Source organism: Streptopelia decaocto (assembly GCF_964273445.1).
Source record: "Streptopelia decaocto genome assembly, chromosome: 5".
Taxonomy (NCBI): Eukaryota; Metazoa; Chordata; class Aves; order Columbiformes; family Columbidae; genus Streptopelia; species Streptopelia decaocto.
The window spans coordinates 58,275,166-58,298,052 of record NC_138659.1 but is presented as its reverse complement, the minus strand read 5'-3'; the positions used below and the strand labels follow the sequence as shown (position 1 = coordinate 58,298,052).

At 37.8% G+C, this 22,887-nt stretch overlaps 1 protein-coding gene across 12 annotated transcripts in view; it reads left to right on the top strand.

The window, feature by feature from the left end:
- Nucleotides 1–22,887, top strand: part of BTRC (beta-transducin repeat containing E3 ubiquitin protein ligase) — a 115,617-nt gene that overhangs the window by 3,969 nt on the left and 88,761 nt on the right. For 8 of the 12 annotated variants that reach the window (XM_082052419.1, XM_082052417.1, XM_082052424.1 and 5 more), the window contains exon 2: nt 12,601–12,669. The exons of the other annotated variants lie outside the window; for them this stretch is intronic. In XM_082052419.1, the coding sequence (XP_081908545.1) occupies nt 12,601–12,669 (69 nt within the window). The remainder of the gene's footprint in view (nt 1–12,600; nt 12,670–22,887) is intronic. 12 annotated transcript variants of the gene reach the window in all.

Sequence of the window (22,887 nt, the reverse complement as noted above, 5' to 3'; positions counted from 1 at the left end):
CCCTTTTTATAAGAGTTCATATTTTTTGTTCCTCATTTTGAAAGGTATTTAAGAAAAATATCAAAGCTCTATGAAGCAACATCTGTTTTCTTGAATGGACTAGTGACAACTTCAGTTGTGTTTAATTAGCAGTGCTTGGAGCTGTACCTGACCAGTTTGGGATCCTGTCTAGGATGGTTTGGGAGGCAATAGCTTGAAATTTAATGAAGTTTCATTTTCTCAGTTTTTCTGAATGAATCAATTTGCAGTACTTCATTTAATTTCCTGGCTTGTGAATAGGAAGATGTCGATACTAGCATTCTTCGTGAATGTCTTTTTTCCATTTCACTGGCAAATTACTGTTTTCTGTTTCTTTTTGGGTGACATGATTCTAGGAGATCCTGATAGCCTTCCAGTTTCACAGGAGAACAAAAACCTTTTGGTTGTATTTTAAGATGCATCCGTGTGTGGTGGTGTTTGTTTGTTTGTTGTTTTCCTAATGGGAGCAAACCTTGTAGTTCCTTAATTTTTCTGTTCTCCTGTTTATAGGACATTTAACATAACTGGAAGATAATATAGTCAGTATAAACAGAGGCTGAAGAGTAATAGACTTGGAAAATATATATATATATATATATATACACATACACACTTTTTTTTTTTTTTCATTTCTTCGTGTGTTCGTGTATATGGAACAGATGGACAAAAGCTGGTACTTTAAAAGAGGTTCGTTTTGCGCTAAACTTGTGTGGTTTAGTGTCAGTAGGACTGGGATTTTTAAGACCTAGGACTTGTTAGCTATTGTTATAAAACTCTGCATTGAGAACTTTATAGTCTTCCTAGTAACACATTTGTGTGGTGGTAGCAGAGAATCCTGGGTATCCAAAGCAAGGATGACATGAAAGCAATGAAAATATATTCGTAAAACAGCTGGGATAGCAGAGTTGCCTCCTGAATGCAGAGTTGCAAATCCTGCTTGAATATTAAACATATGCTTAGTAATTTTTTCAGTAGAACTGAAATAAGATCCTCTTAGTTTGAGGATCTTTTTGTTGGGACTACTGTATTGTAAATAAAATGCTGATTTATTTTCTTCTACTCTAAACTTTGTGCCATAGGTTTTTCTGCACTTGGTGCAGGCCTTTGGTACTTCAGAAACTTCACCCTCGCTTCTCTGGTCATATTTCATTTCAGCCACTTTGCTCCATTAAACTTATGCAATTAGAAAAGCAAATGGAAAATTTGCTGTCGTATCACTGAAATATTTGTTTCCATAGACTTAAAAAGCAGAATTTGTTACATCTTGCTCTCCGCACTGTAATATATACTATAAACATCAGAGAGAATAGGCTGACCTTAATATTTGCTTCCAAGACTAAATCACCGCCTTGCAGCAGTTATTTCCCACTGAATAAAAAGTTTAATTTCACGCCCTGATTAGTGCTAGTATGTGCAGGTGGATGTTTATTTTATGCAGCTAAACTAATCTGCCTTGGCAAATTATTTGCCAGTCAGCAGAGCTATAATTCCTCACGAGTATTTGGTACTAAATTATCATTCTCATTAGTAAGATAAAGCAGACTGCTCTAACCACAAAGTTTGGTTAGGCAAAGGGTTTCCTAAATAATCAGTGAAAGATGCAAGATGTGCAGTGGCCTCAACATTCTGTGGTGGTTTGTGATCTAGAAATAGACAACGAAGGTTTCAGAGGAATAAGGTAAAATTATTCTGTGTATTATCTCTTTATTATTCTGTGTATTATCTCTTTATTATTCTGTGTATTATCTCTAGACATAAGGTAGGAATGTACTGTGTTCAGAGATCACCTCTTAAGAGGTGCCTAGTGAAGAAAAAATGAGATGGGGATCTTTGGAGCATTTCCAGTGGCCAACCAAGCTCTGTTCTTCGGGCCATAAATGAGGTGAAGATGTAACTATGTTGTTTTGTTGTTTATTTTCAGTGTTAGGAGCTACTGAGGTAGGAGAAAGAATGGCTTGAGACTAGAAGTCAAATAACAGAGGAAACTTCATGGTCTGGTCTCATTTAAAACTCCCTTCACGCTCTAAAAACATTTAAAGTATTTCCTGATGTACGAATGTTGACTAGATACGCTTGTCAAGTAAATGTGTTCATCCACTCTTTTGTTTTCTTTGAATTTTACTGTGCTGGTTGTTCGTATCATAAAACTTGGTAATGAAAAGTACTTATTTTCTATTACAAGGAGAGTAATTTATACCTGGAAATTATGAACTTTCATTAAGAATTGAGTGAAGGGATTCTGCTGACTCTCTTAATCTGTAGAGATACCTTTTGTGTCATTTTCTCAGTGACTGCTGCAACAGTATTTAGGGTTATAAATGACCAGATCACATTAAGAGAAGCAAAACCAACAAACTGAGGAACTTGATTTTGCTGTATAAAAGTTTTCATGCTAAATTCATCAATGCGGTTGGAATAAACTGTTTTCTTGCTTCCTTGTCTGCTTACATTGTGTCATCTCTAACCTTCATGTGTGCTGATGAGATTTGTGTAATATTTAACCATTCTCAGTGGCAAACTTGACTAGTGTTTATAATTTTCAATATTTTTTCAGTCTTCCTCATTTCCTCCTTCCTACAATTCAGGAGATGCTCAACAAGATGTATTATTAATATATTTAAAGTGATGTTGCACAAAGGGCTGAATGCAATCTGTGTTTAGCTGTGGAAGCTGAAAATGAGTTGTAGCAGAGCAGAGTCCAGTGGCTGCATCTTACCGTTAAGTGCTCAAGTTAATAAGCAATCAAACATTAAGCAATTTTCTTGACAGGATGCTGATTAGTGCTGAGGAAAACTTCTTGATCCACAGAAACTGTTGAAAATAAACATCCTGGGAGTTGCATGAAATATGTCCCTGCTTATTAAACAACAATACTTCCTAATGTCTCTTTATCTGAGGACTTGAGGAACTGGGGGTGGCCAAATACTACCCCTGCTTTGCAGAAATAGAAAGGCGAAGCTCAGAAATTCGCCTGAGGCCGTGGGCCAGAGGAGTTTGTGAAGGGTCATATGGTACACTGATAATAGAAAACAGAACAAAAAGAAACCAGTTCCTCTAACAGCTAACCTTGTGCTTCTGACTATGTTTTGGTTAATTTTACAATTGGCTAGCCACCTGTTAAGATAGTACATTTTATCATTAAACAAAATTAATTTAAAAAAATGGCTTGAAACTGTCTGTTTTTAATGGGATCTGAATAGTCTTAGTTTTAATCTGCCTCATGAGGCTTGTCTTTCTTCTGGGAAGTACATGGGACATCATTAAAATATCATCCCCTGCTGAGAGAGAAATCGGTCCCATTTACTAAATGGCAATGCTGAAACAATGACAAGTATTTCTAAAAACTGCATTAAAATTCATTTTTTCTCTTTCATCTGCAAGTTCTGTGCTTCCATTAACCAATGGGTGCTCAGCCTGCTTGCAGCTGGATGTGCACAGCCAAATTTGTTAGCAGTGGTGGCATGACGTTTGGCAAGTGGCAATGAAGACTTCCAGTTTAAAATTATTTCACTTTTCCACAGTGGTTTTGCTTGAAAACAAAAGATTGATCATAATTCTGCTTTCTCTAGCTGCTTCTAGTCCCCTTCTGTACAAAGAACTGAGAAACATCTGATTTAATTTTCCTTCCCCCCACTGCTGGAACAGGGTACGTGCATTCATCTTGATGAGAGCAGCAGGAAGGAGAGAATGAGGAACAATGGGAAAGCTCAGCAAGGAGTCTTTCCATTTTTCTTGAAGGAAGGACAGAAGTGTTTACAGTCTGTGAGGAGGACCATGGAACCTCTTGGCAGGCTCCACTGGAGTATCCAGTTTGGATTAGCAGAGGCGAAGAGCCTGACTGCTGGCTTAACTTCCTTCATGCCACATTAAGAAGGGAAAAGGTGCAGGGGTGTAACTATGAAGGAATTAAGAAGTTGTTCTTAAATGCAGTTGTATGTCATCAGAACAGTAGTAAGTGTACTTCTACCTGGAGTCTAGATAGCCCATCTTCTTCGGAAGCACCTGGAGCAAAACAGATCTAAAGAAAGGGAGTTGGGAAGATACCAGCCCAGGCAGAACTCCAGTGTGGTTTTTCCATCAGCTGGCTTTGTGCCTACATGTGGATTCTCTCAGTTTGTAGGAGTCCTCTGTCTTGATGTTTCCAGCTAAGGACATAATTATTCTTACAGGTTATTATTTATTTATTTTTTTTTTTTTCAAATAGAGGAGTATGGATTAAATACTCGAAGAGAGGTGATGGTTGTCTTTGCTTGGATACAAAGCAGGGCTAGACTGCATTCTGGCTGGAAAAGAAAATCTTTCCAGGCTTGCTCATACAGTAACCAAAACAGTATAATTGTTTCAGAGAAAAATGGTCTAGCATGGAAGTCTGACATATAATATAGTTGCTCTCCTTCTCAATGCACATCTTTTGTAATTTATTGTCAGAGAGATGGAGAATGGGGAAGTTTATGTGGGAGCTGCTTTTAGTTTAGGGATACTTGGCCTTGAATTCTGTCTGTTAGGAAGATGCTGTGATTCTCCAGGGGGGTGCTTCATTGGGTCTGCTCAGTGCCTTTCCTGCTTAAATGCCAAAGCTCTCAACAGGATTTAGAAATACAGCCAGTTATCATTCATCTCCTGCAAATTAGAGCAATGAGAAGTAGGTGTAGTCTCAAGAAATGATGGATCAATCTCGTTTTAGGAGATGGGTCTTGGAAGCATCTCAAGTTTTCTGAAGAAATCCAGACAATGTTAACACTATCTTCAGATATGACAGAAGGTGTTTGCTATTGCTAATACGTTTGAAAATGTTCATTCTCTCTTCACTTTCGTTTTGTAACTTTTTCCCTTTTTTTTTTTTCCTGCTTTTGACTGGCATGACTCCAGTGAAGTGTGTTGCTCTTGTACTTTGTCACAGCTGTTGTTTATAAACAAGCTAAGTGTCCTCAAAGTTGTTTTACCGACAAGATATTCCTATAAATCCATATCTCACTGATCTTAAAATAGTACTTTATGTAGAGTCAGAATAGTGCAGAACCCATCAGTGAGAGGAAACATCTCCACATGGGATTGGAACAGATCCTGTGGAGTGTGGGCTCAAGTCTGATATTGGCAGACAGTGTGCGCTCTAGTCCCTTTTGCGAGCTACTCAAAGCAGTTCTTAAGTGAGTGGAATTTTCTTTAGTACACCATTGTAGAGCTATTCCAAATTTAACTACATTGAAAGCTAGAATGCTCATTCTTATTTTCCAGCTTGACTTAATTCATGGCTAATTCATTCTCATTTGTTCTTGTGCCAATGTTGTCCTTGAGCTTAAACAGCTCTTCTTACTCCCCTGTGTTCATCTCCATGTATTCGTGGAGAGCAATTGTATTTTCCTCTGATCTCAATCTGGTCAGACTAAAACAAGCTTTTTTTACTCCCCCTCTTCTTTTTCTTTCCATCATATGATGTGTCCTATAACTCATTATCATCATAGCAGACCTTTTTATACAGCTGTGGAGTTTGATTAACCTCACTGGAACATGAGTGACCAGAGCTATACAGAATATCCCAGGAAGTTTTATCTGTTCCTTGTGCAAAAGCAATAATCCTAATTTCTCTCTTCTGGGAATTTTTCAATTTATACAATATCCTATAGTAGCATTTGCCATCTTCATGGCTGCAGCTTATTGGTGAACCATCATTATCTAATGAGTAATGTATCCCAGGATGTCTTCCCCGCTGCTGAGTTCCTGGGTCCCTAGTTTATATAGAAATATTGTTACTTTTTAATTTATGTACATTCTGTTACCGAGGTCTTCAAGATGCTGTATCCTATGTATTTATGATGTCTCTTAACTTTGTCTTTAGCCAATTTCGTTAGTATATTGATAATTCTTGTGGTTCTTTAGCCATTAGTGAGACTATTTTAACATTCATTTCAATATTAATAATGGATTTCAACAAAGATCAATCTCTGTACAGCTTGAGGGCTCCCTTTTCAAACTAACTCTTGGTTGTCTACCCTTTTTAGTTTCTTATCCTCCTTACAACTCTGGTATTAGTCCTAATCCTCTCCATTTTAACTAGTAGCTTCCTATGTGTCGTCTATCAAATGCTTAACTACTCCTAATTTGTCTGGACTTCAGTGATCTTCTTAAAGAAGAAGATTGGGTTAGTCTAGCACTAATTCTAATTTGTTCTAAATTGGGAGTAGATTTACTTAGGCCTCCCATGGTGACTGCTTCATTTTGGCGATAGTTATCAGTACTCAGGCCTCAGTAGATTTCCTTTCTTGGGAGACAGGACATACTGTCTGTGCGCTGTGGTTGTGGTTTGTTGTTTTGTAGTTTTTTGTTGTTTTGATTATTTATTTATTTATTTATTTTTTAAAGGTTGGCCAGTCAATTCTGCAACGCTTTAGACTTGTTCTGGTTAGTTGTCTTACAGCTACTTGTTCTGCATGGGAGTGCTGCCAGAGGCTGCCTGTTAGGTATCTTCAGCTGCTTCTGTTGCCTCTGCTTGATTCTTGCATCGTAGTCCTCTGAGACAGCAGACTTCTTTGGTACTTCTTGTTCTGAGGAGGAATTTCCTCTAGTCAAACCAAGCAAAGGAGCATTTACGTCTGTGCCAGTCTCAAGATGCTGAGATCTGTCATAGGGCTGAACTCGGTACAGGGCACTTAGATCAGGAAAGGAAATTTAATATGTCTTGGTAAGTACTCAGGGCAATTAGTTATGGATTCCAAGTTACTTATGATGGGTGAATAGGTTCCACATTATAATTGTAGCACAGTGCTTTATAAACTAAGTGTATAGGGGTAGAATGGCCTATTCCTGCAAAAAATAAGTTTTTTGGTTATTTTATTTTTTTATTTGGTTATTTTATTGAACAGGAAAATGTTCAGCTTGAGTGCTGGAGTCTGCTCTTGAATGCATTTGCATTTCTTTAGAAAAAAATAGTATTCCTCTTACAAATTTGTCTGCTTAATTTGTGAACTGCAGATTTCCTTCTGGGATAGTTGGCACAGACCTCTAATCCATCTCTTCTGCATGCTTTTTTATCTGCTACCTAAAATTTGGCAGATCAGGGAGGTGAAAGTTACCACTGTAGGTTCTTTTTCTCATTATGGAGGTTGTAGTTTTCCAGATTTCTTAATTTTGTTCACCTTGCCAATATTTTTTTCTCAAGTACAGAATATTTTATTCTTGATGCTCTGAGTCTCAGTGAAAAATTAGAATCCAGCTGAGCTTTCTGACTTTTCTAAGGACTGAAGAAAAAGATACAAGATACTTAAAAGGCATAAGCTTTGTTTTATTGATCTCTAGACAAGCTTCTGTTTTATATATAATGCTTTCACTGTGAATGCAGCCGTTCTTGTTGGATATTTACCTGGCACTAGTTCAGACAGTAGCATGAGAAATGTAGCTTCTCTTTTCTTCACCACAGTTCTTGCAGTCATGAAGGAGGTTGGATATAGGACTTGAATTTCAGACTTAAAATGTCAAGTGGTTGTGAAATCAACCATGTTTTTGCTTATGGGCACGAAGAGAATCTATTTGCTATAGCAAGCACCTTTGCAGAGCTTGCTGTTACTTTGTCCAAAGATGAATGGAGTGCTATCACAGATCACCATTTGGTTTTGAGGACTGCAGCTTAGTATTCTTGTGAGCCCTTAAGAAGGTGTCCGAGTGTTTCGTGTTACCCAAGCAGTTCTCTAGGTAGCTGCTGCTCTTACAGGATGTAAAAACTTGTCTTTTTATCTGTCAAGGAATATAAATAGACGTTCTCCAGTGGGGGTTGTTTTTGAGCAGATCCTGGCCAGCGTACTCTAAACAAATTCGCTAAAGAACTAGAGCAGTTGTGTTCACCACTTGTGGTGAATTTGTTCTGTTTGCAGAGTCAGAGCCTGCTGTTTGGGAGCGCCCCATCCTTCTGAAGGAGCTGGTATCAAACTGTGAGATCTGACAGTCAACCAGCTCAGTGTTTACTCATTTCTTCTACAAAATCTCACAAAGAACATGCTTAAATATTGTCAGCTTATGGTTTTCTCTCCTAATAATAATTAAAAATTCAGAAATCCTGTCTTTGGTTTTGTTGAATTAGACTCCACAGATCTAACTGCTTTATTTTGAGTACTGCTTTATGCAGTGGAGTAAGTTATCTGCTTGCGCCATGTAGCAGGAATTCAGTTAATTGCTGTAATGCATACAAACTCATTAACAAGTTCTAGGCCACAAGGGATATTTTCCTTTGCTGTGGAAGTCATTTTAAACTGGGCAGCCTTCAGTGCAGCTGGCCATGTCCTCCCATGTCAGTGACTGACAGATCTCATTCTAGCAGTCAAGAGCCTGTTAGTTAATGGAGTCATGAATATTGTTACTCAGAGGCAACCTTCAGAGTATCAAAATGCGTTGTTCTTGATATTTATCAAATGAGGTGTTATATCTAATGATGCAATGTTATTGTCAAATACTGTGTGTAAATCACAACTTAAAAGGAATGAAAATGTAAGTAGCTTCAGTGTTCCTTTGCAGTTACAGAGAGAGATGAGTTTAGCTTGCCTGGTTAAATCATATGTGATGGAAACACAGAGTGAAATTTCCTCTCTGAGGAAAAAAGAAGCGTGGGTTATATGATCAGATTCATAAGGTCCTTAGTACATATATATTTAATACAGATCTCAACTATATTTTCCCCCCCATTTCATCTTACATGGAAGCAGATGAAACAGAGAAGCAGCAGTACTGCCTTGCAAGTACCATAGTAGGTTTGCTTTTAGAATTATCACTCTTGACATATTTATTCTTTCTTATGGAAGTGAAGATGCAGATATTTAAGAACCCTTCTTGCACAAAAAAAAAGCTCAATTTCCGCTCAGTACTTAATTAGCACTTGTTTATGACACGGCATCTGATTTGATTTTCAAAACAAATTGCACAGTAAAGAGGCTGATATTTAAACTGTATAGTAACCACAGCTCCAGCTGTGACTCAAATATTGTAAGCCTTCAGGGGTTGTGTTTAGGCTTAGAAAATAGGAACTCAGGCCTGTAATTAAATGTCCTCTGAAAATCAGCCTTTGTAGGGAAGTGAAGAGGATACCACTGAATTTTATATTACTGACTTGTTCTCAAAAAATCATTCTGTTGTTTTTGGCCTTGCTAGGAACTGCAGAAATCAAATGGATTAAAAATGGAAGAGTAGATTACTGAAGGAAGAAAGTCAGGCTGCAGAAAAAAAGATGAGCAAAATAAGCTATTCTGGCTCATGGGTTTGTAGACAATTGCAATATTTATAATAATATAATTTAATACATGGGTAATATATAGATGATTAGTCTTTTCAGTGGCCACAGAACTTAAGAGAAGGTAGGCATTTCATACAGGGTAAAATTGCATTTCAGAACTGTGAATAAGTCACTGATGGTTATGGAATAGGCCATTTGTGGTGATGGAAGGCTCATTTTTAAAGCAAGTCCTCAATAAGAAATGTGAATGTCTTAGAAGAGGAAGTTGTTGGGGTTGTACTGCAGATTAGTTACTCACCTAGATAAAAATGCGAAATATTCACATAATAGCATTATATGAATTAGTGGTTAGAGTGCTTCCAGAGTTACTTTTTGAGGTGGCTATTGAAAGAGGAAAATGACCCTAGCACTCTGACTCCTAGCCATGGAAAGTGCTGGAACAGATGCTAAGAGAAAATACGATGCTTGTGAATGATATTGAGCCGTGAGCATAAATGGTATGTACTCTTGAAAATACAAAACTGAGTAGATCTTGCTGGGCAATTAATTGTATTGCTGATAGAATTGCCTTGAGTGGATCATAATCATGGAAGATTTTAGTGATGATTGATAACATAGTACAGCTTTCAAACAAGGCATTTGCCTGTGTCCCAGATCTTCTAAAGGCTGAGGGAAGAGAGGCAATTTAATTTTATCTTTTCTAATTTATCAAGCATGTATGAGTTCCTCTTGTGTAATTTTGTAGTTGCATGTCTGCTGTGATTCGGACACTGAAATTTGCCAAGTTTTAACCAGATGTACTTAATTACATGTTGTTGCTGAAGGAGACATTCCTAGGGTCATTCACAATGTGTCTAGGAGAACCACCAAAATTTAAAATTTAGGAGATTGGTTGTAGATGTTTAGCCACTGATGAGTCTGTGTGCATTAAATGCTTGTGAGTGAGAGCTCCAGAGATTTTAAGTAAATTATGCTTTTCTGTCAGTGCTTGTATTTGAAATCAATATGTGCAAATATTGTGCAAATATTCTACTTTAATGACATAAGTAGCAGTATGAAGGTAATGACATACCCTGTACTCGTGAAGTTAGTTTCTCTTCTGCATAGTTTATTTTCCTCTTAGATGAGGGTGGGCATATCAAATACAGAGAAGACATATTTCAGTGAGGGGATTTTGCAAGTATGGTGCTGAGGGATGGGTGATGGGTCTTAGTTTCTCCTATTTGTATATGTAACTTGTCAGCATTGAAAATAAATTTTTACAGTACCTGCTAATCTGCTGAAGGTCCTGTTTACTTTTATTGCTAATACTCAAGGAACTTTATTTTGAAGTCAAAGAGCTTGCATTGGTAAGAGTTGTCTAAGTAGAAATACATTGTTATCTTTGATATTGGAGGCACTTCTGCATGACAGTAATCCTGTTGATGGCAAACAGATCTATTAATACACTTGCATATTTGCAGGACCAAGGTCTTCAAATTTAATGGTTAAAGCAGTTTTTTAAATCAATTACTCAAACTACTCTGGACTGGTGGGCTTTATAAATGTTAAGCAGCCTGCTGGTTCTAAGAGCTTCACTGATATCCTTTAATGTGTAGGTTAGGTGTCAGAAACAGAAAGAAATTAAGTAATTTTTCAGAGATTTGTTGAGTGAACACGGGCAGATCCAAGACTGATATTCAGGTCTCTTCACTCCTGATGCTGTGATTTCAAAAAGGTCGTTATTTCTGCTTGTTTATGAAGGCTTTTTTTTTTTTTTTCTTTGATAGGTATACTGAGCTGTGCTACTTTGAAAAAGCAACTGAAACACTTGAGTCAGAAGTAAAATGTGGATTTCTGTAGTATTCTTGCTAGATATGTAGCACCTCACATGGTTTCTTCCATTTTCAAAGCACGTAGAAATGTCAGCAGTTCCTTTCAGCAAACCTGTGAGGTGGGTTAAATGAGTGTTGTCCTCATTTTACAGTAGTAGAGAGAGTAACCACCCATGAAGTTAGTGCTGAAGTAAGGATTAGGTCTTCGAGCGTGATGCTTCTGGCTGTGTGAGAAGTCCCCTAAAACATAGTTTGTTAATGTGTTAAGCATTGCAAGTCCAAGCTCAGCAGGTGAATGCAGTAACCAGATACACTTGACTTTAATTTAACAGCACAATGGTGGTTATTAAAATTCATGTTTGACTGAGATTACTGAGTAGGACACCAGGGCATAATCTTTCTACTGCTTTGGAAGATTTAGGAGGATTTCAATTCAAACAGGAGAGGAGTAAAAATAACTGATATTCAAAGCATATTTTAAAATCCTGTGTGTATACTTCTCTTTGGAGGCAAGATTTTAGCCTGTTGTAGTTCTTGTTTTAATTTCAAATTCCAGGGCTGGACTGTCTCCCCCCCATAGCTGTGAAGGTTGGTCGTTCAGTGGTGACATGTTTTTCCTCTCCAACCAATTGTATTTTTTGGTGTTACAAGTACCAAGGTGGACACAGTTCCTACAAACTAAATATTGTGCTGACACAGGCACAAATGGGGATAAGCCACCTTGAACAGCATGTTCTGAAAATGAGAAAGATGTTTCCAGCTTTCCAGAAGGATTGGTGGGGGCACACATCTACTGGTTTGGAGGGGATCTATGGTGAACAAAAGAAGGAGTTATGAAGTAGTTTCCAGGAGGTCTCTGGACTTGATGTCATCAGATGTCTTGTCTGGTTTTGTTGCTTAGATGTGATTGTAATTTCTAAGCATCCCCTTTTTTGGGGGGTGGGAGGGTGGAAGTGTGTTGAATCCACTTGATTGTGAGAATATCTTCAAACTGCAGATGAATGTCATGCCAGGTAGCATTTCTCTGGCAGTTTGAAGCATAATTTATGGCTGTGTATGAATATAGTTTCCTGTTACCCTGATACTAAGGTTGCATCTCTTCAGAGATTTTCTTTAATCTTTTTTTGTTGTCTGGTCTGACTGTGTTGAGGATGGTGACTGTAAAAACACTCTCATAGCTTGACTGCTGCTGTTTTGACACCCTTTAGCTTTATGTAGTAGCAAAAGCATTCATGACCATTAATCTGTGCTACTGCACCCACCACAGAGGCTGTGCTTATCCAAGTGCATTTGTGTGGAAATTTTAAAGAAATACCTATATGTACTGAGTTGACATGTAAAATGGTGGAAATTGTAAAAATTGTTTTGGCTGTATTAGAAAAGTGTTCTCAAAGCACCTGATATCAGAGGAGTAAACAAGAATTAATCTGGGGACTAAACCTTCATATGTGGCTTAAAAAAATCTGCATTGTTTAAAATATTCCAGAATTTAGACTTAGGTTAGCTAGGTCCCAGTGTAAAAGGAGGTCTCTCTTTATGTCTATTCTCTCCTAGCCCCGAATATACATGCCAAAAGATGGATTCCAACTTATATCTTCTGGATACCAAGCATGGCTAAAGCAGGTTGGACTGTATTATTGTTATTCATCTCATGTGAGGGACCGTGTTGGACACCTGTGCTTGTCTCATTAGTGAAGTACATAAATGAGGGTGTAATGAAGTTATGGTGCCATGTTAGCTGATACCCCTCATAGCCATCACTATTTTGTGTTTTTGCATGCTGTGTTTGTATAACATTTTCTCACCAGTCTTATGAATGTGCACTTCCTGTAAATGAAAGTTCAAAATGCAGTCACCTGAAAGTGAAAAGGGTCAGAGTCTGAAAACTAATCTGCAACAACAGCTTGAATTACAGAATTAAAATGGGCCTTCAAACACAAAGCTGCATGGTGGTGGTGCTGGTAATAATGGGGAGGCCACTGGGTTAAAACTCAAGAGAATTGCATCTAGCGTCTAATTCAGATCTGCCTGGGTGAAACAAGTATGGACACTTACTCACATCACATAACAATTGTGCGGTTTGACACGATCTGACACTGTAGGGACTCCCCACTTGGAAGTGGCCTAGTGCTATATTACTCTGGCTATTATTAAAGGCCAGGCTTTAGATGTCTCAGCAGTCTGCCTCTAGCAATTGCTGTCAGCTTTTCACTTGTGAGTGAAAAATCCCCCTTCAGAAAAAATAGCTTAATTTACAAATTGCCTGTACAAATCTCTTCTTTCATGAAGATACATGTATGATGAATCCTGTGTCTTTGAGAATACGTGGCTTAAAGTTGCTGGTTTTGTAGAAAGCAAGAATGATTGTGTTGTTATGGCAACAAAAACTGGAAATATGAAAACAGCAGATAAGCTGCATCCTGTTGTCGTGGCAACTGGAGTTGTGAAATGATGAAACATGGTGGTGAAGGGATCTATAGTACCATGAGCCCAACAGAAACAAAGAGCCAAGTCACTTGAGTGGAGTGGGAGAGAGTTCAAAACTACAGCAGCAAAACCCCTTAAAAACACAAGTTTCATTGCAAGGGCTCTCCAGTCTTGTCTCAGTATCTTACAAGTAGTCAGTAGTGACTTGTTTGTGCCAGTTGCTTACTGCTGTCAGCTTAGATTGTCTTTCATGAAACTGAGAAAAGCTTAAACACCTAGAAGAGGATGGGTATTGAGTCCTCTATTATATTTGCAAACCGTTTCTTTGTGATGATGTGTTGCAAAGGTGAAGTGTGCTTTGGAGCCTCTCTCCAGGAGACCATCTCTCTCTTTCCCCAAGTCCAAGCTAGTGAAGGTCAGTGGCGACATTGAAGCTGATGATTTCTTGATTTAAACTTTGCTGAGCTGGTGGCAAGATGTCTCAGAGGAATCTCAACTCTACAATTATCGTCTCATGGAGCTCGTTTGTTGACCTGCAGGGCATGGCATCAGATTCTGTTTCTTATGTGGTAGCTTGGGAGAACAATAGGATTGTGTGGCTGTTCTCTTTTTCTTTTACTTCTGAGGCAAACAGACCTGCATCTGTTCTTGCTGTGTTATATTACCAATGACCTGATGCAGGTAGGATATATGCTTTTGGACTCTGAAAAATACTGAAGGGAAAAAATCCAAAAATGCTCAGTTAGTGAATTTTCCAAGGAGACTTTCATGTTACACAACCTCAAATAATAGAACTTAGACTTTTTAAAAAATAATTTTCCATGCGACTACTTTCCTTTTGACTTTTAGTTTACTGTTATTAGTTCAAAAGTCTTTATCTTAAATCTTACTCCTCCTTGATCTAAGCAGAAGTTATAAACCTGAGCTTGTGTCATCAGCAAATGTTGTCACAGAAATAGCTTTGCTGTTCTGATTTCAGTGTTGTGAATGCACCACAGGAAGTAGATGAGTAAGGGAGTTGATACAAAGGGTGGAAACTTTTGATCAAAAGAAAGAGCTCTTATGAGAAGCAGAGAGGTTAAATTTTTTTGAGGCAAGACTGATTTGGTATAGAATATATACCAAAGCCCTACCTGTAGGATACTTTAAAACTGTATATTGGAAAGAAACCCACTTTCAATGTATTTAAAAGCAGTAATCTACATATGCATACAGACAGAATGGTGTCTGTGCATCAGGTTTATCCTCCTAGTTTCTGTGTTTTTTAATAGGATTCTAATATAATGATTTTTTTTTTCCCTTGGTATAGTTGAGTATTGATCTGCCTGGCTTATACAGAATGTGAGAAGTATCTCAGTAACACATTGTATTAATGCGGACTAAAAGCAGTTTATATTACGGATGAGGTGGAGAAGATGGAGTTCTGCAAGGCTGGGCACATACTATAAATATCCATAAAACTGACAATTTTATCTAAAAACGGTGCTGGCTGGATTTGTGTATTTTCAGCCTACTTAAACTGGAGATAATAGTTGAACACTACCTGAGCACGGGTTGCCCACACTGATGCCATTACCCTCTGCCCTTTAACGGCAGGTTTTTATATTTAATGTTGCTGTGCGGCAGTGGAGAGCTCTATTGTGTTTCTAGGTAGGCTAGAAGAAATACAATACCAATGGCCAGAAATACACGTTGCTTTAAGAACAGCGTTTTAAGTAACCTGCAGAGCTCTCTTTACTGTAGCTGTTTCCTGTGAGCTTATCTTTTACAACAAGGCAAACATCTACAGTTAATTTATTCAGCCTTGATCTTCATTTAAGCCTTTATTTGAAGAGCAGCCTTGTGCTGTGTGCAGGCCGCAATGGCCAATCACCTGGATGCTCACCCTTTGAGGACAAGCTGCAATTGACTTCCGAGGGGAGGAACGGAGAGTGTGTTTAAATATGATCAATAGAAATGACATTCCAATTCCTGTATTATATCGACACTTTCTATGATTTAAGCCAAACTGTGAAATTGGGCAAATTAAGCTTTTAATTAGCTGAAACACTTACAAAACATTATTTTGATTAGGTATACAGGGAAGTTAAAAGCAATCATTTTAGTTAGCATGTGAAACATGGTAATTCAGGGTTAAAACTAATCCCTCCCCTTCATATACCATTATGAGCAAGTATGCATCACATAGAATATGTAATATAATGCGCTCATCTGAGCCTTTCTGCCTCCCACTGTCTTTTTGGAGTAGAATTTTTAGGGCCAAGTTATAAACCTGTAAATGTGTTTTATACTGGAAATTCTTGGTGATACCTTAACTAGATTGGTACCAGCAAAGGCCAGTATAATCAAAACAAGGTACTTTAGATATTAATGGTCTGCACTTCAGTCGAGTCAGCTGGCAAAGAGAGCGTAAAAACCAGGAATGTGGTGAAAACAGGATTCTTCCACTAGAATTGTACTTTCCTAGGAGAAGAATGCAATGATTATGGAAACATTTGGATTTTGTCATTAGGATCTCCTCCTTCTAAAATGTATATTCTATTTTCAGTGGGTCCACGTGTGTTTTAAAATTCACATACTAATTGCTTGGGTGGAAAGTAGAAATAAGATTTCTTTCTGCAATTCATTATTAATATTTGACACTCATATAGTACTTCGAGAATGCAAAGTGCTATGCAGACATATCGGTTATTCTTGAAACACCTTTGTGTGGTTGGTGTGTAACATAACAATAATCCGGAGAAATTTTATGGAATTAAATACAGCTAGAGATGAGGGAAAATCAAATGAAGCCTCCATTTCATCTCTCTGCCAATGTAGGTTTGTTCTCTGCAGTTTGTGTGCTGGAAATTTAGACCAAAGTTGTAGAAGTGTCTTAAGCTGAAGAGGTTTCAGCCCATTTCTTAGAGTAGGTTTTGGTATTTTTTTAAAGCCTCATAGTTGTTCAGGTCCACTGATGGTTAGGCAGTTGGTATATTGCTCTTTCTGCTTTTTATTGTAAGGATGATCATTCACTGTTCTCTTCTTCTTGGCTTTCTGGTTTCAGTTTTTGGTGTTATCTGTCAGAGCTTCATAACGGAGGATACACTCAGTCTCTGGCACCTCTCTCAGGCAGGGTAGTTCTGTTGTCCGTGCTGTGTGGATGCAGAACGGAGATGCGGTGTTACTCTGCCCAAACTCATGGAGAATGTCTGTGTCAAAGAATTAGATTTATCTCTTATGGCATAATAAGATTTTTTTAATTGTTTGGAATTGCTGCAAAATCCGACTTTGGACATGATGAATCTTAATAGCAACTATGTGTTCTTGCTTACGAAAGAGCCTAATGCTCTTGGTCTTGTAAGATCTCAATTTTAATCCTTCAGGTAGTTTCATGCTTTATACCTTGTTGCGATTGCTTTTATTAAGTTTGGGTAGGGCTTATTGTTAACAACACTGTCTGTGGTGTTGCTCAAAGAAGCACAAGTCTCTGCATGTTCTACTCCTTAAAGAACGGTCTGGCATCTGAACCTTACAGCTCTGCAGGTGCACTGGTTTAGATTTATCAGCTTCATGGATTAAAGAGCTGTAATTATGAAAACATTCGTATTGTCTAGTTCAGATATGATCTACACAAGTTCCCCCAAGCACTTGGCAATTTATGATCTCGTACACCTTAAAGACTAGAAGTTGGCCCCTTTCTGGGGCGTGTAATTTCTGTTGATCTGGAATCCTGCAGATTGAACTTCAGTAACCACTCTTTGGGGAAAACTTTTCTTCACAAACATTTACCTAAAAGCTGTGATTTAATTCTCCTGGATCCCACCCAGGTAAGAAATTATTTGGATAATCTGAGTATGTAGACCCTTTTGTATGTCCCTTATCTTTGCTATTTAAGGGTAATTAGTGAACTGGAATATCTTGTAAAGAGTTACTGTAAGCTAGAGAAGTAGCAAAAGTTTAGAGAAGAGTTTGTGTAACATGTACGTTAAGGAAAATTTACCGAGCAATTACATGAAAAGTGGGAGACTGAAGGAAAAGGAATCATTTGCAGTGGTGTGAGCTGTGTGTGCACAGGAAAGCTTGCAGAATGTACGAACCCCTGAGCCACAGCATGAGCGGGAGAACCACTGCACTAAAGTCCATGATCTGTAAAAAGTCCAGTATTTCCTATGTTTGGAATCTAGGAAAAGTGTTATAATTGAACCCTGGTAGCATGTTTCAGCCTCCTATTTGTGAGACCTGGTTGTTTTGAAGACAGATCCTATGGTTGTCCTAGGAACATATTCACAGTATCACCTAAGTGAGATATTGAGTTGCTTTATTTGCAGCTTGTGAAAATGCTTCAAGGGTCTTTAATAAGATAGCTCAATTACATTCACTATAGCAAAATAGGAGCATAAACCACTTATAATTGTCCCCATACATGCTCCTGGAAATGTGAACAAAATGTCTGAACACAGTGGAAGCTGAGAAGTTGTGAAATGCTCTGCTTTTACCAGCAACTGCCTGTTGCCCTTCATGATTCTGGTGCAATACATGCTAGCCAGAAGAACTGACACTTTGTGGGCTAGATGAACCCTGGGAGATCCTTCTCATGGTCAGACTCCAAGGAGTACTGTAGTTGCCTCTTCATTTTATAAATTCATCTTCTTACCGTGGAAAGACTTTCAAGAAAAACTGCCATTGACAAAGAAAGTCAGAATTATCTTAAGTGCAGGAAACAGTGGTCTGGGTGTAAGGAGGTGTGAATTCTAACTGTACGGGTTTTGGCCATTGTTTTTGGCTTAACTAAGACTTGCAGCTTTTAACATTTTTCTTATTTTCAGAGGAAAAAAGACAAAAAACTTTCAGAGAAAGTTATGAAAGTATTAATTTGCTCTGAGCCGTGCTAGTCTCTTTGGTAAGTTCATAATTAGGCAGGATTTTTTTTTAAGTGGTTATTCTTGTCTCTCAGGTATATAACTGCTCCATAACTGGTAAATCTGTATTCATATGTTAGGGTTTTTAAAGGCATATTATTTACACAATTCACTGGAATGGCTCCTTTGAAAGCTGGGTGGCTCTCTCATGTAATTACGTATTTAGTATGTCTTATATCCACTGTTGGGATAGGGGGAAAAGAAAAAACAAAGCCCCACAAAAAACTACTAAAATAATAATGAAAAAAAGAATTTTCTCCTAATTTTGCAAGGGTTTTTTTTAAGTTGTATTGTATACTTTTTTCTCAGATGAGAAACTTGTATGATCAAGTGCTACCTAAGCTAAAAAATTAAATGTGTATGGCAGGTTTTTTAATTGTGAAAATACACAAGATGCACTGGGAATTGATACTCTTTTTATACCTGTATCATATGTATTTAATCAAAGAGAACACCTCTCTGAACAGTAGAGGGGAAAAATGAGATACCTTTTCATTTTTATGTATATGTGAGAGGTTGAAAAGATGAAATGTTGACCAAAGAAAGGAACCAAAATCCCTTTTTAGCCAGAAGTAAATTTCTGGAATTGTTATTAAGTTTCGTGAGACCAACATTTATAATGTAAATAGCAGCTGTCTTGTCTGATAGATTTCATACAATGTATTTCATTCTGTGGTGACAGGAGTAGTGCACGTTGGACACAATGTGAAAGCGAAGTGTGTTATATTTCTGTCATTGGCTTAGTTAAATATGTGGCCAAAAAAGTATAACAGGAACTGAGTGGGACTGAAAAGTAGTGGAATTTGTTCTCCCATTTGTTGTGCTATATTATAAAAATAATTGTGAATATTAGGAGCCCTAATAATATCTGAATGTGTGTTTGATAGAGTATCGTAAAGGATCAAAATTCCTTAGGCACATTTCTTGAGAATTAGATTTTAGAGAGCGTGCAGAAAACTACTGCAGAAGAGACTTTCAGGGACAATTGTACTTGCCAACCATCCTGTATTTACTTTCTAAACTGATGAAAACAAGGAGTGGGGAAAGATTTGTCTCCTCATATCAAGATCAGGTGTGGTGTATGTAGTTTTGCTACTCCTCAGAGTATCCCTTATGTTTGTCAACATATGTCCTATTCTGTTTATGCTCCTTAATGAAAATACTGAGTGAACAGGATCTTAATTCGCATCTTCCGAGAGGAGCGGAAATCATTATTGGTTTATCTTTGGAGTTAAAGGGAAATAATTCTGTACGAGGCAATGATTAAAATCAATGTGGTTAGCAGCTGAAATTAGTGTTATGTACAGTTGACCGGAAAGCAGCCCTTGGAAAAAAAAATGGGTTTCCTTTTAGGCTTTGTCACTAACTTGTGAACAAGTACAAAATATGTTAGATTACCTGTAAATCAAAGGCATTTTAGGCATGCAGATTATCATATGATTGAGTGCAGGGTTCAGGCAGGGATAATAGGTTATTACACTTTCATTATGCTAAAATGCCCCACAATTAGAGACAGTCATTCTCTACTACTGTCTAATTAATTTCTCCAAAGTTTGAAAAAAAATCCTTAAAGTATTGTATGATTTTTGTTGTTGTTGTTGTTTTACAGCAAGTTTGTATTTTCACACCTGTGCACTATAGTTGTAAATGGTAGTAGTCCAAGAACTTTTGTTTTTTTCCCCATGTATAGCCACTTAGTTTTACAGGACAAGGTGATATATTTCTGACCCGTAACACAATTTACTAAAACTTTGTTAGTTACCCCTGGTATATTGTATTTGCTGAAGGACTAGAAGAGAACAAATTTGATAAAGAAACCAGTCTGAAATGGTAATGTATAATCTTGTAATGCAATAGCAAATAAAGTAAATAACCAATTTTTAGCACTGGCAAAAAAATTAGCCATTGAGTGTGTACTGAGATTTGTCTTTAGGACATCAAATAATTGGAAGAGAGAGTTGGCTATTAGTGGCGGAACATCTGATGCAGTAAAAAATGTTCTTGCAGTATGGTTACAAGAACAGTTGAACAAGTTAAACTATGACTTCAGTTCACAGTTACTGCCCACTGTGCTCAGCCAGTGACTGTGAATGCATCCAGCCTATTTTAATTCAAGGTAAGACAAGCCCATTTTAATCACCAGTGCAGCAGCTGGTACCAGCTTCTGTCAGAAGGAGGATGCTGGTCTTGTTTGAAACTATTCCCTGTATTTCTTTAGTGAGAAAATGTATTTCATGGTTCAGGGAACAAGACTTGAAAATAAGTTGGAAAAAGATATTTTGGGTTTTTGTCAAATAATTCCCTATTTTAGGCCATTCAATATATATTAAAGATGCTTAGCTTTTATAAATTTCAAGTTTTGTGTCCCTGAGTCCGAAAGTTGTGTAGACATCCGAAGTATTAGTGCAGTTAGGAGTCAGGAAGGTATAGAGGCTGCTGCAGCCTGGCCCAGTACTTAGCAAGCAATATCAGCATTCCCATTTGGCTGCAGTCCAGCCACTGTGCCTCTGTATCTTTGTTTTGAAGAATCAGTGTCGGTTGACTTGAGTTCGGGAGAGGATTTGGTCAGTCAGCTTTCAAGTAGTGAATGTTGAGGCCAGTCCCTTGTTTGTGGAGCTGACAGTACAAAAGTGAGTGTTTGACACGCAGCTTGCTCAGTGCATGGGGACAGAGGCTGTTGAGATTTTTCAGAGATCAGGCTGTAAATGAAGTTGTTCTGTTGGGTCACTCATCTGATTTACACACAAGCTGTTTCTATTGAAGCACCTGGGGCCTTTTGTTCATGCTTGTGAATAAGCCTCTTTCAGTCACCAACAGTAATTTAGCGTCTCTGCTTCCTTCAATAGGTAAAAGGCAGGTACAGGAATGACATTTTCTCCCACACTGAGTGCAACTTCACACACTTTTTTTTTTTAAGATAGGTAACACAACTGTATCAGTGATACCAATTTTGTTAGGTACTGGAGCAGATTCAGAAGTCATTGAAGGTGATGTTAATTTTTTACTGCATACTTCCTAATTCTGGAATAATACTCAACAGCAAGAGTGCATGGGTGAGTAATGATATCCTCTGTAGGTGCAGGGAGTTCTCCAGAATGGATCTCCAATGTTTTCCTTTGTTATCGTGGCAATTTGGGAGGAAGGCATTTCATTACCTTTTAAGTGCCCTGGCATGATGAATTCCCATATGTGCAGCTTGTAGTGGCTCTGACTTGAGCCATAATCTCACATAAACTTTAGGTAATATAAGCTTGCCTTTCCACTGACAGAGTGGTTCTCATTTTTCCTGCCTCTCTATCTTTCTGTGATGCAGTCAGCACAAATATTTAAAGTAACCTCTTTTATCTTGTCAGTCTAATTTTAGTGGCAAACAGTTCTTTGAGTTCATTATGACAGCATGAAAACCTGAGCCACCACAAGGGATGGGTAAACCTGAGAAGAGGGAATAAGTAGCTGGGGCGTTACTGATAAGTCTGTATGCAAAAAAACCAAACAAAACATCAAATCACTCTATATTTAGTTCGTATTACTTTATGAATGCTAGGATGGGTAATGGTAAGCAGCTGATGCTTACTAGTGAATTTGATCTTTATCATCAGAGGTACCATATTGTAGTTAATCACCCTTGTTACTGTGATGAGAGTAATAAACAACTTTGATTTAAGTAAATGTATTATTAAGTCAGTTAAATGCTTGACCATTGCTGTTCACTTCATATATATATATATATATATATATATACACAGATATATATTTTTAAGGCTGTCTGTCACAACAGCTTTTAGTAGCTGAAGCGATACATATTATATTACAAAGAAAAGATTACTGGCATTTGAAAGGTTTTGGTTTGTGGGAGTGTTTGCTTTCTGGGAGGTTAGGATCGCAGGCAAGGAAGTATGGCTTGGGTTTTTGTTGCTTGTTATAACACTATGGCTGTAATTTCGTTGTCTTCAGGTTGAGCATTATCTACAAATTCATGTAATGTGTAATATTATGAAGCAGACAAGTTCTTGAGTTTCAGTATCTTTGTAAAGTGAAGACTTTTTGAGATCGAGGGGAGGAATTTATTTTAAGGTATCATAAACTTCTAATAAGTCCATTTGTATAGGTTATGTTCCCCAGCAGCCTTTCAATACTATTTCTGGAACAGCAGTGTAAATTGCAACAAAGTACAGCAAAGACTGTGGTGATAGACAGGGTTAATCTCTCTGTGGCTGTCTGCACAGTACCAGATTATGGATGTTGGTGATCACCTTCCTGCTTATTCAAGGATGGGTTATGTTGCTCCTACATACTAATTTAGTGCAAGATTGTGCAAGGGTTTTTAGTCCTCTTAAGAGCAGCAAGAAATGGTGGCTCAAAAGGCAGCTGTCATTTCATACCCATTCCAGCTGCCCTTTCCACTCAGATTTCCGCCCATCCCCCCCTTAAAAAAAAAAAGGGGGGGGGAGGATTGCAAAAAAGAAGAGTATGAGGGTTTGAAACCTCTAGCATCTGATCTATCACATCCTAC